Below are 25143 nucleotides of genomic sequence, written 5' to 3'. Positions count from 1 at the left end.
TGCATGAATGTTTTCATACAGTATGCCAAAAATTGTATAGCTGAGTTTGTTCTTTGTGTTTTTTAATACATGTGTTTTAGTTGGACCCGATAACGTTGCAGTAACTGTGAGTCCTCCAGGGCCCATATTCACCTCAGGGACCAACCTCACCCTGTCCTGCTCAGCTCAGTCCAGTCCTCCTGCACAGTTTCAATGGGCTCTTAATGACACACTGCTGAGCCAATGGGGTGATAAACTCCAGCTGACGAATATTAAGGCGAGTCAGAGTGGTAATTATACCTGCTGGGCTCATAACAACAGAACCCTGCGGTACCATTTATCTGAACCTTCAATGATCACTGTTCTGGGTAAGTGAGAGAGATATCAGCTACTGGTTTAATTTTATTTGACTTTTAGGTCTGGTTTTCGATAATCTTTCCAGGAATGATGTACAGGTTCTCCCAATTTTGCTGTGAATTACAGTATATTATCATCTTTATTTTATTTTGCTGTTCTTTTCTCATTATACAAATAGTGATTGTTAGAAAGGAAAATAATAATTAATGGATGGTAAGGTGTTTGCATATAAATTTCAGGTTTTTTTTTTAATTTTATTTTATTTGGAGACGCCCGGTACTGACTTTGGGTACCTCATCACCTAGGTACTTATTTGATATATTTTTATTTACTGTAGGTATAATAGTTACCAGGTCTGCTTTGTATTTTGACAATAACATCTGTGGTTAAAACAAGTTTTAAAAAACTTTCACATTTCACAAGATGAATCCTTAGTTACTGCTGTTTTTTTGCCAAATTGTGATGTTTTGTGTCCCTGAAAGTAATATGTTGCTAACAGAACTGAGAAATGAAGTACAACAATCTCTTACCTGGCTTCATGCACACAAGACTTGAGTAGTATTGCTGATCTGAGACCAGTTTAACCCCCTGGATAATCATTGTCAGCCACCACTGAAAATGAATTAATTACTGAGCAGTCCAATATGGCAATTCCATTCTGTGCTGTAGTGTCATTTGTGAAATATTATGAGGAAACTTTAGTTCAGAACCCCCTAGTAGAATGTTTTGGGGGCAGCGTGTGGCTCAGTGGGCTAAGCCTGTCTGCCTATAATCAGAAGGTCGCCAGTTCAAACCCAGCCTCAGCACATCTGCAGGTCCTTGAGCAAGACCCCTAACCTTCAGCTCCCTGGGTACTGTTACAGGTGGCTGCCCTTCATGGACAACTTACTCTACAAAAAAAGAGCAAGTAAAGACAATTTCCCCACAGGGATCAATAAAGTATCAATTATTATTATTATACCCCAAATGTTTTCAACTGTCCAACCCAGATGGATCCCAATAAACATTCAATACATTAATTGTACAACTGTATTATGAACCCTCTTGAATCTTGAACATACAAAAAAGAAGAGAACAAAGCAGTGAACCATGCTGTGGACTAACAATGAAACACTTTGAAATGGGGAAACTGATTTACATGGAGCACACTAAACTGAAATATGTTCAAAATTATATACAAAATCTATATTGTATACAAATCTTATATACACTATATTTTAAGTTATATAAATAATAAAGATTACAGAATTAAACTGCTAAGATGTACAGTGATGTGGCTAAAGAATTCTTTCTGCAGGCTTCCTTCAGGAGAATGCAGGTCTGGCAAAAACTGGTCTCAGATCAGAGATGGTTAGAGTGATGTTAGGAAATCAGTGCATTGTAGTTCTGTTGTTTAATTCTTTAGCAAAACGTAAGCAACATACTAATTTCTCCTATGTGACACATTAAAATTTGTTAATATACCAGTAGTAAATGATTTATCTCATATGACAAAAGTGAAGGTTTTTTAATACTTATTTTAACCACAGACATTACTGTCCCTGATTTTCTGAAATCCTATTTACTTTTCTCATATGCTATTTGCCGAAGGAACCGGATGTTCGAAAATGCTAACAAAACTGGTTACAAATTACATCAGACTTGAGTTCTCTATATATTAAGTAATTAAGAGGTAAGTTTACCTCACAAATAACTTTGCATTTCAGTCTGTATCACCTTTTAAAGTAACAGCGGCATATTCAGAATCTGACTGTCAAGGTAGCTGTGCAGACGCAGGGTAGGAATTTGGATGGGTGAAGAGATTTGGCGTGACAGTTGTAGTACGTTTTGTTGCTGTTTGAAATGCATGGTATTGGTCTTACTTGTATGCTCACCATGCTGCCTGTTCTATCCAGATGGGAGTAAGCTTTCTGCAGCAGGTATATGATGATGTTCCATCTTACATGGGGTCTATAGGCAAATTGTAGAGGGTCGAATAATGAGTTCACCTGCAATTCTATGTGGGCAAGCATCAGACTCTCCATGACTTTCAGTACATGAGATTAGAAGGCAACTGCTCTGTACTCATTGAGGTTTGTTGACACTGGTTTCTTAAGTACTGGGACTAGGCAGGATGTTTTCCACAGCACTGGCATCCTCTGGACACAGGCTCAAGTTAGAGAGATGCTGCTGAAGACCAGACTGCTGACATGTGCAGGTCTTCAGCACCCTGGAGCTGATGCCATCTGGGCCTGCAGACTTACCTTGGTAGAGTTTTTCCAGGTCTCTTCTAATCTGTTCATTGGTCACCATTGGATGCTGGAGTGTGTCCATCTCAGCAGAAGTGTAGTATGTTGAAGTTTGGGGGGTGGGGGGGGTCACTGGTGGACTGGAGGGGAGAAGGGAAGCCAATCATGAAGTGGAATGGAGTTCTGGACTGTGCAGGCGAGGGAGGGAGCAGCTGGGGTTCTGGTGATGAACCTGTTTATCAACATGTTCAACTCGTTGGCCTGTCCAGACTGCCCACTAGCTGCCGATCCTCCACTCTAATGCCAGTAATCTGTTTCATGCCTGTCTATACGTCCCTAATGTTGTTATGCTGGAGCTTGTTCTCCAGCTTCCTCCGATAGGACTCTGTACTCCTTTAATCTCACCTTCAGTTCACTCTCTATCCACCTCAGTTCATCTCTGTGCCCAGACGTGAAGGCTCTCTTCTTCATATTCAGGAGCTCCTTCAGGTCACTGGTGATCCAGGGTTTGTTGTCAGGGAAGCAGTGAACAGTCCTGTTTGGAGCTGTGACATTCAGACAGAACATTATGTAGTCCATTATGCAGTCTGCCATACTGTCAATGTCCAGTCAATGTGGTTTGCAGAGCACATCCCAGTCTGTGGCTTCAAAGCAGGCGCATAGTGACTCATCAGCCTCCTCTGTCCACCTCCTCACAGTCCATGTGGATACTGACTGCCTCCACACAGTGGGCACATACTTAGGATTTAGCAAAACCTTGTTATGATCTGATGTGCCTAGGGGTCGGAGTGCATCTGAACTGTAAGAATCCTCAGGGCAGATACTGTAATATGGATGCATCCCAACAACTAGAAATTCAATGTCCAGGCTACAGAAGCATTCCTTTACAGTAACATGTCCATCACTTACATCACCTTTCAATTGTAAATGATGTAATCCCACGTCCTTTCTTCTTACTCCTCAGCAAATTGTTTCTGTCTGCCGGCAATGTCCTGAAACCAGGCACTCTAGCGCTGTAGTGTTCATGTAACCACGTCTCCGTAAAGCACAAAATGCTGCGCTCACAATATTCTCTCTGGGTCTTCATTAGTGGTTCTAGTTCATCCATTTATTCTCTAGTGATCGTACCTTTTCCATGATGATATAAGGAATGGGTGGTTTGTATTTCCCCCTCCTATCCCTGCATCTAGCTCCAGTCCTCAGTTCTCAGTTTCCTCAGGATTTCAGGTGTATTTTGGTATCAATGGTCAGTTTGCAGAGCGCTATTAGTTGGTCGTGTTTATAAACAATATCTTTGCTATGGAATGTGTAACTGCGTGGAAAAAAATCAGAAAAACGACAACATCTCATCACAAAAGGACCCATGGTAGTCTTCACTAAACAAGACACAAAATTCATATAGACAAAAATAAGATACAGCGACATAGTGATAGAGAAAATTAAACAAAATGCACAAGCTGCTGCAACTAACTTCTTGATTCCCATTTACATTTAGTCTGATGGTCTAACCAGGGATCTTCTATGGAGCAGAATGTACAACATGCATGTAGACTTAGCTTTGAAAATACAGCTTCAGGAAGAAAATAAATGTTACAAAATGTTTAGTATGAGGAAAAAAAATATTTAAATTTAAAAAATGTTTTTATTTTACAGACTGATTTTTTTGTTTCATCTGGCATCATTACTAATTTTCTCCCTTTTTGGATTAAAGTAGGACAATGCAAAGCTTACACACATCTCTCTTTGTGTTTAAACCTACAGCACAAGTATCTGATGTCATAATACAAGCCAATGCCACTGAGCTAGTGGAGTTCAATGACTCTGTCAGCCTGACATGCTCCGCCTCTGGTTCCTCTCCCACATTCCATTGGCTCAACGACAGCTCTGACATCATAGTCAGTGAACGAGTTCATCTGAGTGCTGACAATCGCACTCTCACCATTAGTCCTGTTTTGAGATCAGATCAGGAGCCAATATACTGCAGTGTGACCAATATCGTCAGTAATACCACCAGAAAGGCTATCAGCATTAACATAAACTGTGAGTTTGTTCAATTTTGTGTGTAACATTCTGACTGCTTGAAATAGTATTTCTTCACTGACAAAGAAATTGCATGATCTGTTTAAATAAATCAGAAATGTGTACAGTCATGTGAAAAATAAAGTACACCCTGTTATAGTTCTATGGTTTTATATATCAGGACATTAAAAAAAATCATGTGGTCCTTACCAGGTTCTAAAATTATTTAAAACTAACCTCAGGTGTAAAACAATGCACATAACATTCGGCCATGTCATTACTTGCCAAATAGAAACCATATATGAACAACTGGCTTGTAGAACCACCTTCAGCAGCATTAAATTGAAGTAATCATTCTCTGTATGACTTTATTAGTCTCTCCCATCATTCTGGAGGATTTTTGCCCCTCTCTTCTTTACAATGTTACTTCAGTTCATTGAGGTTTGCAGGCTTTCATTTATGCACATCTCTCTTAAGGTCCCCCCCCCCCCAGCATTCCAATCAGCTTAAGGTCTGGACTTTGACTGGGCCACTGCAACACCTTGATTCTTTTCTTTTTCAGCTATTCTATTGTAGATTTGCTGGTGTGCTTTGGATCATTGTCCAGTTGCATGACCCAATTTTGGCCAAGCTTTAGTTGTCAGACAGATGGCCTCACATTTGACTCTACAATACTTTGCTGTACAGAGTTCATGGTCGACTCAATGACTGCAAAGAGCCCAGGTCCTATGGCTGCAAACCAAACCCAAATCATCAGCCCTCCAGCACTGTGCTTGACAGTTGCTATGATGTTTTTGTGCTGATATGCTGTGTTTGGTTTTTGCCAAACGTGACACTGTGCAATATGGCCAAACATCTCCACTTTGGTCCCATCTGTCCAAAGGACATTGTTCCAGAAGTCATGTAGTTTGTTCTAATGCAACTTCGCAAACCTAAGCCATGCTGCCATGTTCTTTTTAGAGAGAAGAGGCTTTCTCCTGGCAACCCTTCCAAACAAGTCATACAGTACTTGTTCAGTCTTTTTCTAGTTGTACTGTCATGAACTTTACCATTTAACATGCTAACTGAGGCCTGTAGAGTCTGAGATGTTGCTCTTGGGTTTTTTGCAATATTGCACGGTCTGACCTTGGGGTGAGTTTCCTGGAACGTCCACACCTGGGATGATTGGCAACTGTCTTGAATGTTTTCCACTTGTGAATAATCTTTCTCACTGTAGAATGATGGACTTCACATTGTTTAGAAATGGCCTTATATCCCTCCCCACATTGATGGGCAGCAGCAATTGCTTGTCTAAGATCATTGCTGATGTCTTTCCTCCTTGGCATTGTGGTAACACATCTGATTGCTCCAGACCAGCAAACTACCAAAACTTTTATAGAGGTGGTCACACTTGCTGCATTTGATTAGCAGCATCTGGCTGCTACTTACCCTCTAAATTCCTATGGAAGCAGTAAGGGTGACCTTAATTATACTCACCCATGTGTTTTTATTTACAGTATATACTCAATATATTCAGTTTCTATTGATCTAATTTTATGACTTGCAAAGGACCACATGTTCTTTTACAGTATGTCCTGATATGTAAATCTTTAGAACTGACAGAGGGTGTACTTTCTTTTTCACATGACTGTATATGCTGTATATATAACTCACTGATAAGTCGTCAATGCTTTACATGAATTTGTTTGATTATTTCAAGCTTGCTTTGCTCAAATTCCCCATAACTCAACTGCTCTAACACCACCTAATAGTTTTCTTTTTACCTTGATTTTAATTGGTAAATATGCTATTAGTCTGCTTTTCTTCTTAGTGAAGTTTTTAGCATTGTTTATTATTCAGCAGCTGATTACGTTACACTATAAGTGTGCTAATTAAATTTGAATGAAATTTAAAGTAATTTCTTCATGGGGCCCAGTATAGTCTAACTACCTACCTACCCACCCATATTTGCATTAATTTACCTGATTGATCACTAGTGCAGATATATTTTCATACAGTGTCTCCAAAATTTTGTAGCTGAGTTTGTTCTTTGTGTTTTTTAATAAATGTATTTTAGTTGGACCCGATAACGTTGCAGTAACTGTGAGTCCTCCAGGGCCCATATTCACCTCAGGAACCAGCCTCATCCTGTCCTGCTCAGCTCAGTCCAAACCTCCTGCACAGTTTCAATGGGCTCTTAATGACACACTGCTGAGCCAAAGGGGTGATAAACTCCAGCTGATGAATATTAAGGGGAGTCAGAGTGGTAATTATACCTGCTGGGCTCATAACACCATAACCCAACGGTATCATTCATCTGAAAGTTCAGTGATCACTGTTCTGGGTAAGTGAGAGAGATGTCAAATACTGGTTTAATTTTATTTGACTCTTAGGTCTGGTTTTCAATAATCTTTCCTGGCCGGATGTACAGGTTCTCCCTTTTTGCTGTTAATTAGGGAATTTTATCTTTATTTTATTTTGCTGTTCTTTTCTCTTCTTTATACAAATACTGTTTGTATGAAAGGAAAATAATAAATAATGGATGGTAAGGTGATCGCACATAAATTTCAGTTTTCTCATTATTCAGAGACACATGCTAATGACTTTGGGTACCTCTTCACCCAGGTACTGGTGTGATGTATTGACATTTAGGTATTATAGTTACCAGCTAGGTCTGCTTTTTATTTTGACACAGTGTATATCATTGTCTTTTTTTCCAGAAATATTTTCAGAAAACCAACACATGCAACATAAAAGAAAATAATCACCCCCCCCCCCCACACACACACACAGCTCCTTGTAAAAGCGATAGGTGCCTGAAATATCATTCATTTTTAATCTATATTAATCGCATTTCATTTTGCATGAGCAAAGAGACTCAACAAAAAAGATGCACTTAACATGTTTATTGAATATCTTGAACACGAGTTAGATGCATTCCATCTGCCACAGAAGTGCAATACCATGGACCCATATCAAAAAGCAAGATTTTTTGCTTAGCCGGACAACTTGTAGGATTTAAGGTACCTCAGTTTAAATGGTCTTTATCTTCGTTCACTTACAATTAGCCCGAACTACCGTAAATCCGACAAATAATCCAACTAATCATGAAATCCAATTCTAGCCCGGTTAAAATGGCTGTGCCCTTTTTCAACAGAAGGGAAAGTTGTAGTTTTATATTGTTTAAGCACTACTTCTCATTTGTGGCTCATTAAATCGGTCGCACACACTATACCGTCCAACTTATCTGTGGACGTGTTGCTACGGAGTTTTATACATAAAGCACCGTGCATAATGTGTTAACTGATATTGCTAACAATGGCAATTAACCGGGCTAGAATTCGGTTTCATGATTAGTCGGATTATTTTTCGGATTTAAGGGAGTTCGGGCCAATTGTAAGTGAACGAAGATAAAGACCATTTAAACTGAGATACCTTAATTCCGACAAGTTGTCCGGCTAAGCAAAAAATCTTGCTTTTTGATATGGATCCATGGTATTGCACTTCTGTGGCAGATGGAATGCATCCGACTCGTGTTCAAGATGTTCAATAAACATGATAAGTGCACGTACAGTATATTCCCTTTTCTTGAGTCTGTTTTCTGTTTGCTCATGCAAAATGAAATGTGATTAATATAGATTAAAAATGAATGATATTTAATCGTGATTAATCTAAATTAATCCACAGCAACCCTGTGATTGATCTGATTAAAAATTTTAATAGTTTGACAGCACTAATATATATATATATATATATATATATATATATATATATATATATATATATATATATTATGGCATGCCAAACAGGAAATATTTAATCATCTTTGATATATATGGAATGAAACCCGATATATATGGAATGAAACCCGATATATAAGGAATGAAACCTGATATATATACAATGAAACTCGGAATATATGGAATGAAACCCGATATATATGGAATGAAACTCGGAATATATGGAATGAAAGTCGATATATATATAATGAAAGTCGATATATATATAATGAAAGCCGATATATATATAATGAAAGCCGATATATATATAAGGAATGAATGTCGATATATATATAATGAAACTCGGAATAAATTGAATGAAAGCCGATATATATACAATGAAACTCGGAATATATTGAATGAATGTTGATATATATACAATGAAACTCGGAATATATGGAATGAAACCCGATATATATGGAATGAAACCTGATATATATACAATGAAACTCGGAATATATTGAATGAATGTTGATATATATACAATGAAACTCGGAATATATGGAATGAAACCCGATATATATGGAATGAAACCTGATATATATACAATGAAACTCGGAATATATTGAATGAATGTTGATATATATACAATGAAACTCGGAATATATGGAATGAAACCCGATATATATGGAATGAAACCTGATATATATACAATGAAACTCGGAATATATTGAATGAATGTTGATATATATACAATGAAACTCGGAATATATTGAATGAAACCCGATATATATGGAATGAAACCTGATATATATACAATGAAACTCTGAATATATGGAATGATCGAACCCGATATATATACAACGAAACTCGTAATATATGGAATGAAACCTGATCGATATATATACACAATGAAACTCGGAATATATGGAATGAAACCCGATATATATGGAATGAATGCCGATATATATACAATGAAACTCGGAATATATGGAATGAAAGCTAATGGTATCGCCCTTGGTGAACAGATCGAGTGAACGCTGAAAACTGCCTAAAAAGTTTTTATTATTATTATTATCTTTGTCGTTTATATGATGAACAATTTCTATCTTTACACCAAATGTCTGTAAAATTTACATTTTGAAGAACTGCTGTTCGTACGCTAAAAGCTAAGATGATATTGAATGAAAAGTATGATATATATACAATGAACGTGAAATTACAGATAGGCACTGCTTTGGTCAACTTCGTTGGGTCTTCCACTTCAAGGCGCGCGATGAGGGAGGCGTATCACTGTGATGCCTGAAGTCTAAACATAGCAGAAAGAGCGCGAGCTGTAGTGCAGTGTCTTTTAAATAATGAAGGTTTTATAGAAACTTTTGCAAATGCATGCAGCAACAGCACTGTCATGCCCCGATCGTCCGCTCCTTCCGTGTGCCACGCCCCCTCGTTAACCCCGTGTGGAATCCCCATGTGATCAGTTGTTTCTTGTTGTAGTCATTAGTCTTTTGTATTTGTATGCATTAGGTATGTTTTCCCCAGTCCGGTCATTGACGTCAGTTCTTGGTTTTGTCTTTGTTTGTGGATGTATTTCATTCAAAATCATCTTAGCTTTTAGCGTACGAACAGCAGTTCTTCAAAATATAAATTTTACAGACATTCGGTGTAAAGACAGAAATTGTTCATCATATAAACGACAAAGATAATAAAAAAAAAAAAAACTTTTTAGGCAGTTTTCAGCGTTCACTCGATCTGTTCACCAAGGGCGATACCATTAGCTTTCATTCCATACAGTATATTCCGAGTTTCATTGTATATATATCGGCATTCATTCCATATATATCGGGTTTCATTCCATATATTCCGAGTTTCATTGTACATATATCAGGTTTCATTCCATATATTACGAGTTTCATTGTATATATATCAGGTTTCATTCCATATATATCGGGTTTCATTCCATATATTCCGAGTTTCATTCCATATATATCAGGTTTCATTCCATATATTCCGAGTTTCATTCCATATATATCAGGTTTCATTCCATATATATCGGGTTTCATTCCATATATTCCGAGTTTCATTGTGTATATATATCGGCTTTCATTCAATTTATTCCGAGTTTCATTATATATATATCGACATTCATTCCATATATATCGACATTCATTCCATATATATCGGCTTTCATTATATATATATCGACTTTCATTCCATATATTCCGAGTTTCATTCCATATATATCGGGTTTCATTCCATATATTCCGAGTTTCATTGTATATATATCAACATTCATTCAATATATTCCGAGTTTCATTGTATATATATCGGCTTTCATTCAATTTATTCCGAGTTTCATTATATATATATCGACATTCATTCCTTATATATATATCGGGTTTCATTCCATATATATCGGCTTTCATTATATATATATCGACTTTCATTCCATATATTCCGAGTTTCATTCCATATATATCGGGTTTCATTCCATATATTCCGAGTTTCATTGTATATATATCAGGTTTCATTCCATATATATCGGGTTTCATTCCATATATATCAAAGATGATTAAATATTTCCTGTTTGGCTTGCCATAATATATATATATATATATATATATATATATATAGAGAGAGAGAGAGAGAGAGAGAGAGCGAGAGAGAGAGAGAGAGAGTTATAAAATAAAATAATTGCCAGGATACATTTTTAGAAGAAATACTGTAGTAGACGCCCTTAACAGACTATTTTGTTCCTGCCAACTGTGAAATACACGGGACAAATTGTGTCACAGATTGTTTCTTTTTAACTGGCACAGTTTTAATACAGTTTAACAAAAAATCTGATCGTCGCTGATACAAATACACTTGGATCTGGATTGTAATAATCATTCAGGGCTTGGCCTACAGGTTCTCCCTTTCCTCTGTGATCTAGGACATATTATTATCATCATTATTCTATATTGCTGGTCTTTTCTATACATTTGTAGAAATGGTGTTTATAATTGAGTAATTTCATTTCAGTTACAGCAGAAATAAAGGCAGTTTGTTAGTAAGATGCATTTACAGCTGAGGTGTGAGAATTGTCTAGGTATCTGTTATTTATCTGATCTGTCTGGAAAGATGCTGCTCTATGTAACTCGTACTTTTCCTTCACTTGGTAGTAAACCAAAGTTTGTATTGGTTACTGATCCTGAACTATTGTTCAGTTATTCCTGCAGAGGGAGGTGTCCTGTCTGGTGGAGCGATTGCTGGGATTGTCATCGGTGTTTTACTGGCTCTGGGGCTTTTTCCAGCTGGATTCTTTATCATGAAGAAACTGCGGTGAGTAACAAGGGGCCTTTACTACAGTGAGGGAAAATAATCACACCTCATACCCTCACCTTCCTACTCATACTCCAAGCTGACACTATACATCATTTTCAATGTCATTAGAGCTTCTTTCCTGGGGTGGAACTTGAATTTTTGCTACTCCTCATCTGGGCAAGTTCAGTAAAATATCTCTGATGGTTTTATTTATTTGATTGTTTGTTTGCTTACTTACTTAATTACTATGCAACTGGCTAGTGTTCAGTACTCGCTCTTCCCCTCAGGCGAGTGGGTCAGCTTAATTTCCAGCCCTTCTTCTTTCAATGCAACTCTATTTGGTTTCATTACAACTGAATATCAGGGAGGGTAATCAACTTGCAGTGTGATTTGGAAGCCAGGTGGTCTTACTTTCACTTATTAGCAATGGCTTTTATATGGGGTTGAGTGGTATATAAACTTTGTAGAGACCCTATGATCATGATGATAATAACTCTAGATAATATTCTGAGGTGAAAAGGGGTAGGATGCGTCCTTGAAATCCTCTTATCTACTAGTAGATTGATCTTGTAACCATCTATGTTCATCAGGAGCTTATGTCAGGCAGCATACACTCTAGGCCAGGGGTGTCAAACTGCAGTCCTGGAGGGCCGGAACCCTGTGTCCCTTAGTACTTTCCTTGTTCCACCAGAAATGATTCAGCTAAAAAGCTGTGTGGTAATTAGCACAAGTAGTTGAATCTGGTGTGTTAAATGAGGGGAAACCCGAAAATGTGCAGAGCTCCGGCCCTCCAGGACTGCAGTTTGATACCTGTGCTCTAGGCGGTATGTCAGTCCCTCACAGGGGATATGCATGCTACCGGCAATTTCCTGAGGCCCATTAGTCTAACTGCAATCTCTGGGCTGTAGAAGGAAACGCACACGATTTGGGGAGCACATGCAAACTCCATACACACAGAACAGAAATGGGACTCAAGTCATACAGAATTCGTGTTTTAAATGGTGAAAGCTTAAGACGTTCTGCTTTATTTTTCCCAAGGCCTGGGACAAGCCCACAGTCAAGTGCCAGCAATTGTAAGTACATCTACTGTATGTTTATTTGTCGACGGGTTTAATTTATTAACTGAGCATCTCCCAGTCCAGCTGCTTGTTCTGCAAATTACTGCTGATGGTGAAATGAGTGTAATATCCCCTTCCCTTGGAATGCATGCCGATGTTTTGGAAAAAAAAACACTATTTCTGGCCAGACTGTGTTTTCTAATAAGGGGGTTTAAAGGTTAAAGCGGTGGCCTGGCATAGTTAATGTGATAATCTGAGCCTTTTTGTGACCAAAGTATTTATGGATACTCCTGATAGTACCAGAGGTCATAACCCTGTTGGGGGAATGGCCCGTGTGGGGTCAAGTCTTCCTGTTTCCATTCCATTACAAGGCTAAAATGAATGAACACTGTGTTTTCTGCAGCATAGCAAACAGTTCTGTAGAACTTTGGCATTTGATGTCCTTTGTGTGTGGATTTTATTACAACTTAACTCATGTCTGTGCTTTTCAACTTTTTTTGATTGTAATTTATTTCAGCTGAGGTTGTACTCTATAAGTCAACAGATATTTTAGCTTTTCTGTCATAGTATTTATAACTGTATAGTAACTGAGCATCTCTGCTCAGACTGCTGCCCCAATGACCTGGACCCGGATAAGCAGCAGACAACGAAGGGATGGATATATACTCAGTAACAAAAAAAATTAAGCACCCAGATGGAGTGGTGGAAATGTAATGAATCTGTACATAGTGAAAGGTCATGTGACTGTATCACAATGATTGTAATATCAAATCAAATAGACAACAGAGTTGGCAGTATGGGCACACTGCTGGTCCCATGTCAGTAGGGTGTGCCCACCCCCCACCCCCTCCCCCCGGACCTGGATACATGCGGCGCTACGGTGTGGAAGGGAGTTGTACAGCCGTTGTATCCTCTCCTGTGGCAAATCAGCCCACAGCAGTTGTAACTGGCCCTCGAGATCCTGCAGATTGGCACTGAGTCTGAGTTGACGTCCGAGCTGATCCCTCGCATGTCAGATTGGGGAAAGATCGGGGGACCTGGCTGGCCATGGGAGGACCTCAACATGACGCAGGCAGTCCATAGACACACGTGCTGTGTGTGGACAGGCGTTGTCTTGTTGAAAGACTGTACTAGGGTGCTGTCTCAGGATGAGTAACACATGCAGACGCAGGATGTCACTGACGTAGTGCTGTGCCATCGAGGTCCCCCAAATCACTACCAGAGATGACCTAAAGTCATACCCAATGGCTCCCCACATCATTATGCCAGGAGTAACACCACAATATTGGCAGATTGGTCCCCTTCCCTCGGCACCGCCGTACACGCACACTACGGTCATCCATGGTAATCTACAACCGAGATTCATTGCTGAACATAGTAAAATGCCACTCGTCATCAGTCCATGCCTCCCGGTTACAGCACCACTCCAAACGCAGCCGTCTCTGCACTGGTGTTAACAGCAACCTATGCATGGGACAGCGAACCCGTAGTCCTGCTGATGCCAGTCGTTGAGACACGGTGCGAGCTGGCACAGGGTGTTGTATAGAGTCCAATACCTGAGTCAGGATGGCAGACGCAGATGTCATGGGGTTCTGTAATGCCTGCCGCACAATATGACAATCATCCCTTGCTGTGGTCTGTCTTGGGCGACCGGAACCTTCACAACGTGTGTGGGTGCCCTCACGTGGCCATTGGTTCTAACATCGGGTGACTGTGACATCTGCATGCCCCACATGCCGGGCAATTGCACGATACGACCACCCGGCCTCATGCAAACCCATAATTCGACGGCCATCAAATTCCATCAAGTGCTGGTAATGGTGTCTAATGCATCTACGAGGCATCCTCTGTGTCAGTTGACTAGACGTGCCAGATCCTTGCAAATCGAATCATTTACATACCGATCGCTGGTCTGCACATGTACCAAATTACATCCGAATTGGAACATTACTTCTGGGTGCTTAACTTTTTTTGTCACTGAGTATATAATCACTTGCGTGGTTAAATAACATCTTTGGTGCTATGAAGTCATCAACTGAAATACCTTGTTGTTGTGCTTTCACATCACATGTTGAGTATTGCATGTGGCGTGGTACATGAAATCAACATAGTGAAAACAAATTTTAAAACCACACAGTCTTCCAGATATTATTTTTGTCTATTGTCTGCTTTTTTAATTTATTTGCACTGTGTGTACCATTTTGCACTGTACCTGTACTACATGTTTGTTAGTCTGCACATTAAATGCCTCCATGCTTGAACCCGAAAATTTCCCCCTGGAATCAGTAAAGTGTTTTTGGTTTTTAAATGTATGTTACATTACTGTTATATTTACTGTATACCATTTCATATTTTTATTTAAGCTGCAAGTCAGAATTCTGCCAGACAGCAAACGGTAAGTGATTTGTTTATATCTGAGTTACTGATAATCTAAACTGACCACAACTGTACAATATTTAGTTGTTACAGAGTAATAGTGGAGATTTTTCTTTTTTTATCTCAGCTGTTTCTCTGTATTTACCTACTTACCAGTAATAAACTACAGTATACCATATATTTACCAGGAAATTACTTAATAATTAGGGGACTGTAAAAGGAAGGGTTACCTTTATTTTTGGGATCTACTAGAATAGATTTACATGCTTCGATGTTCCAAAAGCACATTATTCTCTCATAATGTACATCTGTCTTCACTCTGGGGTTGATTCTCTCATGCACTTAAGTCAAAAAGGCATGTAGCTCTGCGCTTTTTAGGCTTAAGCATATTTTGCTGCCTGCTTAAGTCCGGGGTTTAAGTGCACTTAGGTGATTTACGTGCTTTGGATGGAGAAACACCAAAATATGGACATCACATGTAGATGACCCTTAAGCACATTCTGCCACTGACTACATGCTCTGGATGGCTTTATTTAATTACGTGGCTCTATACAGCCAAATGCATCAGTCAAAGTCAAACGCATAACAATACTAAACTCTCTGACATGTATTATACATTTAGAAACAAATGTTACAGTACGAAATGCATGTGACTACTTTATATAATTATATAATGATTTTATATAACAGTATATAGAAATATATACAAAGTAGGACTAAGTAGGATATTACCATCAGGCGGGATTCAAGTGACATTTGCCTTGTCATCATGCCTAGCATGCAAATCAACTAGGCTAAACAACTGGTCAATTAAAAAAATCATTCCAGTTGAAATGAGTAACTCCTAAGCCACAGTGCATGTACTTGCACTCCTCTGAAAGTGGGACAGATAGAGACACCCTTATGTCGATGTACTTAAGCTGACCAACACTGAATGCATTGCATATTTCCAGATGGATCGTGAAACTGTTTTGAATTCTGATTAATCGCGTATTTTTATACATATACTTTATACATACACTTTGTGCACTTGGTCACCATTCCATGCTTAATGGGGTAGATGTGTGGGTTTTTAGTGGCAGTGACTAGCAGTTGGTTTGAAATAATACACTGCAGCCTACGCTGTGACCGGTAAGGTTGTTTGAGCTATGCAAATCATTGCATTATTATAATTTTATCAGAAATGCATTCTAAACTTTCAGTCCATGCTACTAATAAAACTAACATTGGTTAGGCCTGTTTGCTTGGTTACGGAACTGAATAAAGAGGGGGAAAAGTTGAAGTAGGATATGGTTCATTCTTAAACACAATATGGGTCATTCTCACAAACTCATTACCGTAACATATCATGGTTCTCTGTCAAGTTAGTTTGACAACAGACTCGTATGATATTATTATCTAACATGTCAACTTTGCCTCCACTATAGTTCATTGGTTGCAGAGTAAAACAATTGGAAACACAGAAAAATTTAGGATATGAACATAGTCTTCTTATACTGATTGTTGGGGGTTACTTGCAGTAAAGCTGAAAGATTTAAAAACATTTCATCTTATGTTTACACTGTTTGATCTTAAAACTGCAATGTTAGTGCCAATATGGGGAAAATGGTTGAGAGATTATTAAGTCTGACCTATAAAGTCCATAATTTTAATATACCTGGAAGAATCAACTTTAGCTAAGTCACTAATTTAAGTTGATGTTAATATTTGCAGTCACTGTCTGCCTGATAAAAGCAGTTTGATCAGTTTGGAAGCTAGGATACTCGCAATATCGCCAGTTTAGTGGGGTCATATACCAGGGCTAATAAAACAATATAACATTAGTGAAATTTCTAGTTTGAAGCAAACATTTTTGATGCTAGATTACACAGAGACTGGAGAGCTTTAGTTTTAGGTGGTATAATATTACAAACTTTGTTTTACAAAAAGTGGCTGCAAGTTAATGTCACCTAATATACCTGTATGAATTCCAAGCCAACCAACCTCATGACATTGCATCCTGTGCTAGGATAAAAGGCACTGCACCTGTCTGAAAAATGTAACTTGGATCACATTTATTATTTATGATCCAGTTTTTGCCGACAGTGTTAAACCAATAAGGATTTTTAGAGTGTGGATCTATCTTATAAATTATGCTAACCTCCTGTGTCTCATGTCTCCATTAAGTAGCTCCATTTTGAAATTCAATATATGGACAAAAGTATTGGGACACCTGGCCATTATATATATAAATGTACATACATCTTATATATAGCTACAGGAACTTTTATGACACTCCATTCTAAATCCATAGGCATCACTATGGAGTTGGTCACCCTTTTGCAGCTATAACAACCGTCACTCTTGCATAGTCCAAACAACGTTACAGGCTACAGCGCAGGCTGCAGTGTATTATTTCAAACCAACTGCTAGTCACTGCTACTCTGGGAAGGCTACCCTCAGGATTTGGGAGTGTGCATGTAGGAATTAATGCTGGACATAAATGTCTGGCTCAATCTCCATTCTAGTTCATCCCAAAAGTGTTCGATGGGGTTGACGTCAGGACTCTGCACGGACCAGTCAAGTTCTTCCACACCAAACTCACCCAGACATGTATTTATGGACCTTGCTTTGTGCACTGGGGCAAAGTCATGCTGGAACAAAAAGGGGCCATCCACAAACTTTTCCTACAAAGTTCGAAGCATAGAATTGTCCAAAATGTCTTGGTATGCCTTGTCACACCAAATGCCTTGGTTCCCTTCACTAGAACTAAGGAGCCTAGCACAACCCCTGAAAAACAACCCCATATGATTATCCCTCCACAAAACTTTACAGTTTGCACAATGCAGTCAGGCAGGTAACGTTCTCCTCATATCTGCCAAATCAGTGGTGATGTGCTTTACCACTCCATCCAATGCTTGGCATGCAGCTGCTGGCCATGGAAGCCCATTGCATGCAGCTCCTGATGCACAATTTTTGTGCTGAGGTTAATGCCAGAGGAAGTTTGGAACTCTGCAGTTATTGAATCAACAGAGCATTGGGCAGATTGGAGAAGAGTGGTTTCTGTGGTGAGAGTAATTCCATTTGGTGTTTATTTTGGGCCTTAAGACTTTGCAGACTGTTTATATGCACATACCTGTAAGTGTATATGACACAGTAAAGCAGAGGTCACTAACAGCGGACCACGGTCCGGGTCCAGACCCAGAAGCTGTCCCATAGGGACCCGGACCAATAGCCAAAACAGAAAGTTATGATTTAAAACCTGATGGGGCGCTTCATTTTAACCGGTGCAGCTTTAGTAGTCTTTTCGGTAGTGGTTTAGCACTAGAACCTCCGTTTCCCACGCTAATGAACGTCAAATGCCTTTGGCCATCAAGCAAGACATAGTTCGGCGTATGCAGACCTTTGCGCTAATGTGCCATTAGTGTTAATAGCAGCAGCGAAGCTGACATCCGCAACCAAAAAGCCGTAATGTTCCTAACAGAGTGGCTGCTTAATAACAGCAGCGAAGCTAATACCCGCAACCAAAAAGCCGTAATGTTCCTAACAGAGCGGCTGCTCTGTCCTGAAATCCTACAGCTGAAAAGTTTTCAAACACAGTATGTATTATATAACATGTTGGATAAATACACGTAGTTTATTGGTGATTAGATGTTTGTTGAAGTTTCTGCTTTTTAATAACTGTATAAAGTAATGTTGTTTGTTATATAAATCTCAGGTTAAACAAAAAATGTACATTATGATCTTCCGGACCTTTGCTTCAAGAAAATTTCTCTAACTGGACTTCTTTAAATTTTAGTTGAATACCCCTGCACTAAAGGATCAAACCAGAAAAGCATAATAAGGCCCCTTGAATTTCATTTGGTTTTATTACATCGTTTATCACTGTATTAGTCAGTTTCTTTTCAGACTTTTTTTTGCATTAATTTGATTTATTTTTTATTGCTTCATTGTTTCATTTTTTATTGTTTTTGTTATTTTCATTTATAGGACAGAACTAATAATGTGTGTAAAAGGTCATAAGTATAGAAAACAAATGCTAAACTTGGTTTCTGCATTAATAACCTACGTTTGGGAAAATACATAATTATGAACAGTTATATGGACAAATTATACTGACTGACAAGTAATCCTCCGCACCTGTTGATATGGAAGTGACTGCCTTGTGCTTCCCCAGGAGATGACCTATGCTGAGGTCAGTCATGCCAAACCCAATGGAGGTGCAGTGCAGCAGGGTCACCAAAGTTCCCAGGCCAATCAGATACCTCGAGCTTCACCAGTGAATGAGTCTGCCACTACCATCTACTCACACGTCAATACCAATCGTTAAAATTTCGTTGTAGAGTTCAATAAGATCAGATGTGTCTTGCTATCTTATCTGCTGTTTTGCAACAATATGCTTGTCATCAAAGGCTTTAATCCTGGTGCCCTCTTTAAGATCATTGAATTTCATTGCTTGCACCATTCTTTATTAACTTCATTATTATTATTATTATTATGTTTTTTTTTCACATAAACCAGGATGATTTGTGCTATTTATATGAATAAATGGTGGCTGGTGGCTAAAAACACTGAGGTGGTAAGAATATACATTTTGCAATTGTACATTTTATAGTATTTGGAATTTTTCTAAAGAGAGAAAATGCGTTTTTAAATTGTAATAAAATTTTAGTTATGAGCTATTTTAAAGTTAGTTATTTCATAATTTACTCTCAAAATTAGAGGAAGTACTACCTCTTCTACCTCTATCAACATCCACCTTTGGTATCGGATCTAAAATAGCACATGCTAACAATTTAATCAGTTCCTGTTCCCAACCATCAGCTTAGGAAGCACTTGTTGTTTTTCTGTTTTTCTCATTCTGTATTAAGTTAATCTGATTTCCCAATTTGACTTTTTGTGAACCTGAGAAAATTACATCAATCCTAAGGTTAAGATTTATATTTGCTGAGAGATAATGTATGATTTCCCAACTGGACACTCGCGAGTCTATTCAGAAAATCAGTTTGATTGCAAAATATTTTGCCAATGTAATATTTTTTACTGATTTAAATTTGTTGCAATACTGCTTAAGTTATGTTTGTTAGTCTTCGTAATATGCAGAATGTATGAATGAAACCAAATGCTAGTTTACAGCTTTCACATTATAGATGAAACCATTAATAAACGAATGGTAGTACAAACTGCAGTCTGATGCCTTGGTTTGTTTTTTTCCCCTTCACTATTTGGATGGTATGAATGCAGTAAGAGCTGTTCATATCCTTGGGCATATATTCCAAACTGTTTTCATGAACAGGGTATCAAGGTTCAGCTATGGTAAAATGGGTCTGGTATGGGAGGTTAAAGGTAACTTCTTGTAGATAATGTTGTTCTTTTGGCCTCATCTGACTCCGCACTTCAGCAGTTCAGTCCCACGTGGCGGGGATGAGAATCAGGGGTTCCCAATCCCAGATTGTGGTGGTCTCTTGGAAAGAGTGCATTCTTTCTTTCAAGTGAGATAGGAAAGTCAGCCTTTAGTGAAAGAATGAGAAGGAAGACTGGATCAATGTTTGCAGTTTTCGGATGAGGCCTGGGAGTACCTGTCCCTATTCTCACTGCCTGCAGTTTTCGGATGAGGCCTGGGAGTACCTGTCACTATTCTCACTGCCTGCAGTTTTCGGATGAGGCCTGGGAGTACCTGTCCCTATTCTCACTGCCTGCAGTTTTCGGATGAGGCCTGGGAGTACCTGTCACTGTTCTCACTGCCTGCAGTTTTCGGATGAGGCCTGGGAGTACCTGTCCCTGTTCTCACTGCCTGCAGTTTTCGGATGAGGCCTGGGAGTACCTGTCCCTGTTCTCACTGCCTGCAGTTTTCGGATGAGGCCTGGGAGTACCTGTCCCTGTTCTCACTGCCTGCAGTTTTCGGATGAGGCTTGGGAGTACCTGTCCCTGTTCTCACTGCCTGCAGTTTTCAGATGAGGCCTGGGAGTACCTGACCCTATTCTCACTTATAGTCATGAGTGCAAGCAACCAAAACGGCAGTGCTGCCAGCTAGGAGTCCAGATGAGCTCAGAGATCCTGAGAGATGCCACTCCTTTGGATCATCTGGGCATGTCCCACTGGTTTGGTAACATCTGGGGATGCCCCAGAACAGGTTAGAGTCTGAGCACATGGTAAGAGAGGTCTGAGCAGTATGCTAACATACTGATGCTCACCAGGAGACCCATCATGAAGATGCAATTTGGAGGTATAGCTCAGTATCCCCTGAGGAACTACGTTCTCCCAAGTGTGAATTTCTGTGTCCAACATCAGTGGAAAGTGGACTTTATTAAATATTCACATTTAAAGCTTCTCTGAGTCATTTAAGAGGATCCTCCGCTTTAAAGTCAATCCAGTGTCATAATAGTGCACACACTGTTCTTACAGTAAATAGCTTTTATTGACTTTGTTCTTGTTAATAACGGTTTGATACCTGGTGTTTTGCCTTTGAAAAGTGGAATGATGCAAACCCAGCAGTCACCTGTGACACTGACGAAGAACAAGCTGAATAACATAATGGTTGAAGTGTGAGAATCAGGAATTTTTATTATCCACATCTTGATGGTAGGGAACAACCTACCCTGATAGTTTATCAAACTAAATGGTCAGTGGTAATATGCTAAATTATATCCCACTTATTTACAGCATGAAACACAAGCACAGTGTTCCTTAAACATTTACACAGAAACATTCATACACGAAACAATTTTGAACTTAATTTAATTTATTTCCCAGCTGCTATCAGCATTTGCTTACGTTCACAACCAGACTCTGAGCCTGAAATCAGCTTTGCCATTTACTGCCTGAGGAAATGTTGCTTTAGCTCAACATGTAGAGTGTTGCATTAACAGTGCAATGGTTGATTGGATGGGTCATGCATGCATTATAACCTTTTCCTTCTGCCGTAACTGACGTTGGCTAAATGTGTTAGATAAATTCATAAATGCAGAAGTAAACTGAAGACCCTGGTGAAGCAGAAACAAGCTGTGAGCCAGATAAGCCCAAGCTTTTCTCTGCACTTCCTCCTTTGACGGGACCACAAGTCACACAGCAGATGGTTTCAAAACCAGGAAGAGGACTTTGTTTCTCAAATGGGCAGCATAAAAACAGGTTCAAGCTATTTCCTTCTGCCTATGATAAATCTGCTTTGTATTTTGTGTACGGTGAAAGCATAAACCACGGTTGTTCAGAACTTCCTCATTCAAGATTAAATAGCCAATGGGTGCTTTAAAAAAGTTCCACAGTAACAAATAAGTTAGGGTGTAAAGTTCAGAACTGATGTGAGCCACAGTTCATGATCCTAACCCAGAGCTATTAGTTAAGTTCTCCCCAAGTGAGCTCGATGGGCCGAATGGCCTCCTCTCGTTTGTATAGTTCTTATGTTCTTATGTTCTAACTCTGGTTAATGGTTTTACCAGCATGTGCAAAAATGGACCAGAGAAGAAAATGAAGCTTTGTGGCTTTTTATAATAAGAGACGGAGTCAATGTATAACCTAACAGAAGGACACACTGATTGCTGTGGACTTCGTATAGCTGACAGAAAGCTTTTTTTATGGCCTGTTGTGGGGCTTTTACTGCGCTCGCGTTTATCACCTCTAATGATAAGAAATTTAGCATGTGCTGTTTTCGGCAGCGAACAGTAACTATGACTCTCTGGCAGCCATTTACTGTCACCTTGACATCTGGGGACCCAAGATATGTGTTGACATTATGACAGAAGCACCTATGCCTAATAACACTGCTGGCTCCTATCAGACAATTGGACTGTTTGTTCCTACAGATGAATCCCAGGCCTGCCTTTTCTTTCATATGTTGTTTCATATATATTATTAGGTCACCATTCAAAGTGAGGCTATTTGGTAAAATGCAAATCATTTAGAGCTTCCGCTGAAAAACTCATAAAGCCACACAAACTATGAGAGGGCATTGTGATAGGTGAATACAAACAAATCCAATAAAAATGAAGAAAAAAAAAGCTCAGTTACCCCAAGCTGTATAGCAATGAAAACTGTCTGCAGTTCTGCATTTTTGCCATGAGATTATACCTGTTTAGATTTTTGTTTATTTCACAGATGTATTTATCCAAAGTGACATGTATATTTTTAAGAGAGCCAGTCAGACAGTCCCTGATGCAATTCAAGGTCTGGGATTTGAACCAATACCAATACCGATTCTGATGCTTCAAGTTTATATAACTGATATGTAAGCTCTCTGATCACCATTAACTTTTTTTCAGATAAAGTAATACTATAAATGTTGCCTTTGTTATATTTTTACAGTAATATATCTAACTCTGGGAGAGCAACATCAGTAAAATATTTGCGCCGTGGCAGTTTATATCGTGGTTCAAGATGTGCAATTAGGCGTTTAAATCCAATGTCTTCTTTGACTAACAGAGGCTGGTGGTCAATGCATATAAATTCCATTAACTTCGCGGTTATATCCTTAGCTTTCTTGCTGTCTGGTGTGTACAGTTCGTGTTTTTTCAGAATGTCTGTAATGGATGGCTGAGTGAGAGTCGCATTATTAGTTACTGTTGCCTTTTTTGCAGTTGCCAGTTTTTCGTATTCGCCATACGACTCGCGGTGGCTCGTTCTTAAGTGCCGAATGAGGTTTGTTGTATTAAATGTTTTGGACCATGCGCCTCTACGTGAGATTTCTTTAGAACATAAACAGCAAATAGCGAGTTTTTCATTGTTTCTCGAAACATTATAGTAATTCCACATCGGCAATGACATGACTGCGGCGCCAAAACATTTACGTCCCCACTCATCGTGTACGTCCTCACGCATTGACATCATCAATTGTGATCGGTTCCTGAGATCGGCCAAGTTTAACGAGTACCGATCGAGTCATAAAATGTGATTATCGGCCGATACCGATCGGAGCATCCCTACTTTAAAGTATACTCTTCTCTCTATGGAAAAAAAACACTAGCTTATGACTTCATATCACATCATCTAGTCCTGAGTGGGGAAGTGGCCTATCTTATAACCTGAGACAAATGTACATGTTAGCAGCTACCAAAAGAAAAAGGAAAATCTCAGCTTGTTTTAGGAAATATTCCTGTTTTTAGTGTTTAGACCCTTTACATCAGGGCTATTCAATTCAGGCCCTCGATTCCAAATCCAGGCCTTTCAGTTTTCCCAGGTAGTTAGTTCAATAATTACTGATTCTGATTGGTCAGAGGCTTCACACCTGGCTCACAGGTGAAGGAAGGCTGGAAAATCAGCAGGGCTCGGCCCTTGAGGACTGTGAGTTGAATAGCCCTGCTTTACATATTACATATATTAGTTTAAAATATAATATAATTCCACTCTGACATGTTTTCTTTAAATTACCATAAACAAATCAGATGCGTATCTTCATGAAAGTAGCTAAAGCCAATAATTATTTTTGTAAGTTATACCAGTTCTATCATGAAATCAGGAATTTAGACCAAACCTAGTAAATTAACTTTGATCAACCCTATGATGTTGAGTTAACTGCCAAATAAGATAACGCACTGTCAAAGTATCTTATCTTACTATATTATGCTAGCTCAGCAAAATTGCTTCAAATCGAAAAAGAAATGACTGACATGGCTCATCAACATGATTGATAAAAACCCTTGGTTTTCCTTTACCATATTGAGTTATTCACCGTCCTGTAGGTGTCAGTTTAATTATTTGCTTTTGCAGGTAATGATGGGTAAGGGAGGCTTTCTAGTATTTCCACCTTTTTTAGCCATTGTATTGACGATTTGTTCCCTACACAACGATTAATTCAGTGCGCATGGGTGCCATCTATTGGCAAAGAGAATGTCATGCAGTTAAATGAGGAAGTTAGTCCCCCAGACTTCTCAACTCCCACCTACCCCATAAACCCCAATAAATTCTCATTTGCACTACACAGTTTCTGTTTGTATTACTTGCACAGTCTGTTTTCTTGCACTGTTCACTTATTATTTGTACTATGTCGTAGCTGTTGTTGTGTATTGTGCACTGCTTTTTATTCTACTTTCAATTCTTTTGTTTTTTAAATCCTTTTTTTTCTTTATTCTCACCTTGTTCCACATTTGTTCTCATTGTTCCTTGTTCTAACTGTATTCTGCTCCACAGAAATGCAATTTCATATTTGACATG

At 38.9% G+C, this 25143-nt stretch overlaps 1 protein-coding gene across 1 annotated transcript in view; it reads left to right on the top strand.

The window, feature by feature from the left end:
* The window catches only part of LOC111839438 (cell adhesion molecule CEACAM5-like), a 30288-nt gene extending 10105 nt beyond the window's left edge, over positions 1–20183 (top strand). The window contains exons 4-10 of the mRNA XM_072716365.1: positions 81–347; positions 4326–4604; positions 6640–6906; positions 11491–11605; positions 12626–12660; positions 15009–15040; positions 19178–20183. Coding sequence (XP_072572466.1) covers positions 81–347; positions 4326–4604; positions 6640–6906; positions 11491–11605; positions 12626–12660; positions 15009–15040; positions 19178–19330 — 1148 coding nt within the window. The 3' untranslated portion in view covers positions 19331–20183. The remainder of the gene's footprint in view (positions 1–80; positions 348–4325; positions 4605–6639; positions 6907–11490; positions 11606–12625; positions 12661–15008; positions 15041–19177) is intronic.
* Positions 20184–25143: the final 4960 nt, after the last annotated feature.

Source organism: Paramormyrops kingsleyae, chromosome 9, assembly GCF_048594095.1.
Source record: "Paramormyrops kingsleyae isolate MSU_618 chromosome 9, PKINGS_0.4, whole genome shotgun sequence".
NCBI classification, from domain to species: Eukaryota; Metazoa; Chordata; class Actinopteri; order Osteoglossiformes; family Mormyridae; genus Paramormyrops; species Paramormyrops kingsleyae.
This window is presented reverse-complemented; position numbering and strand designations above follow the sequence as displayed.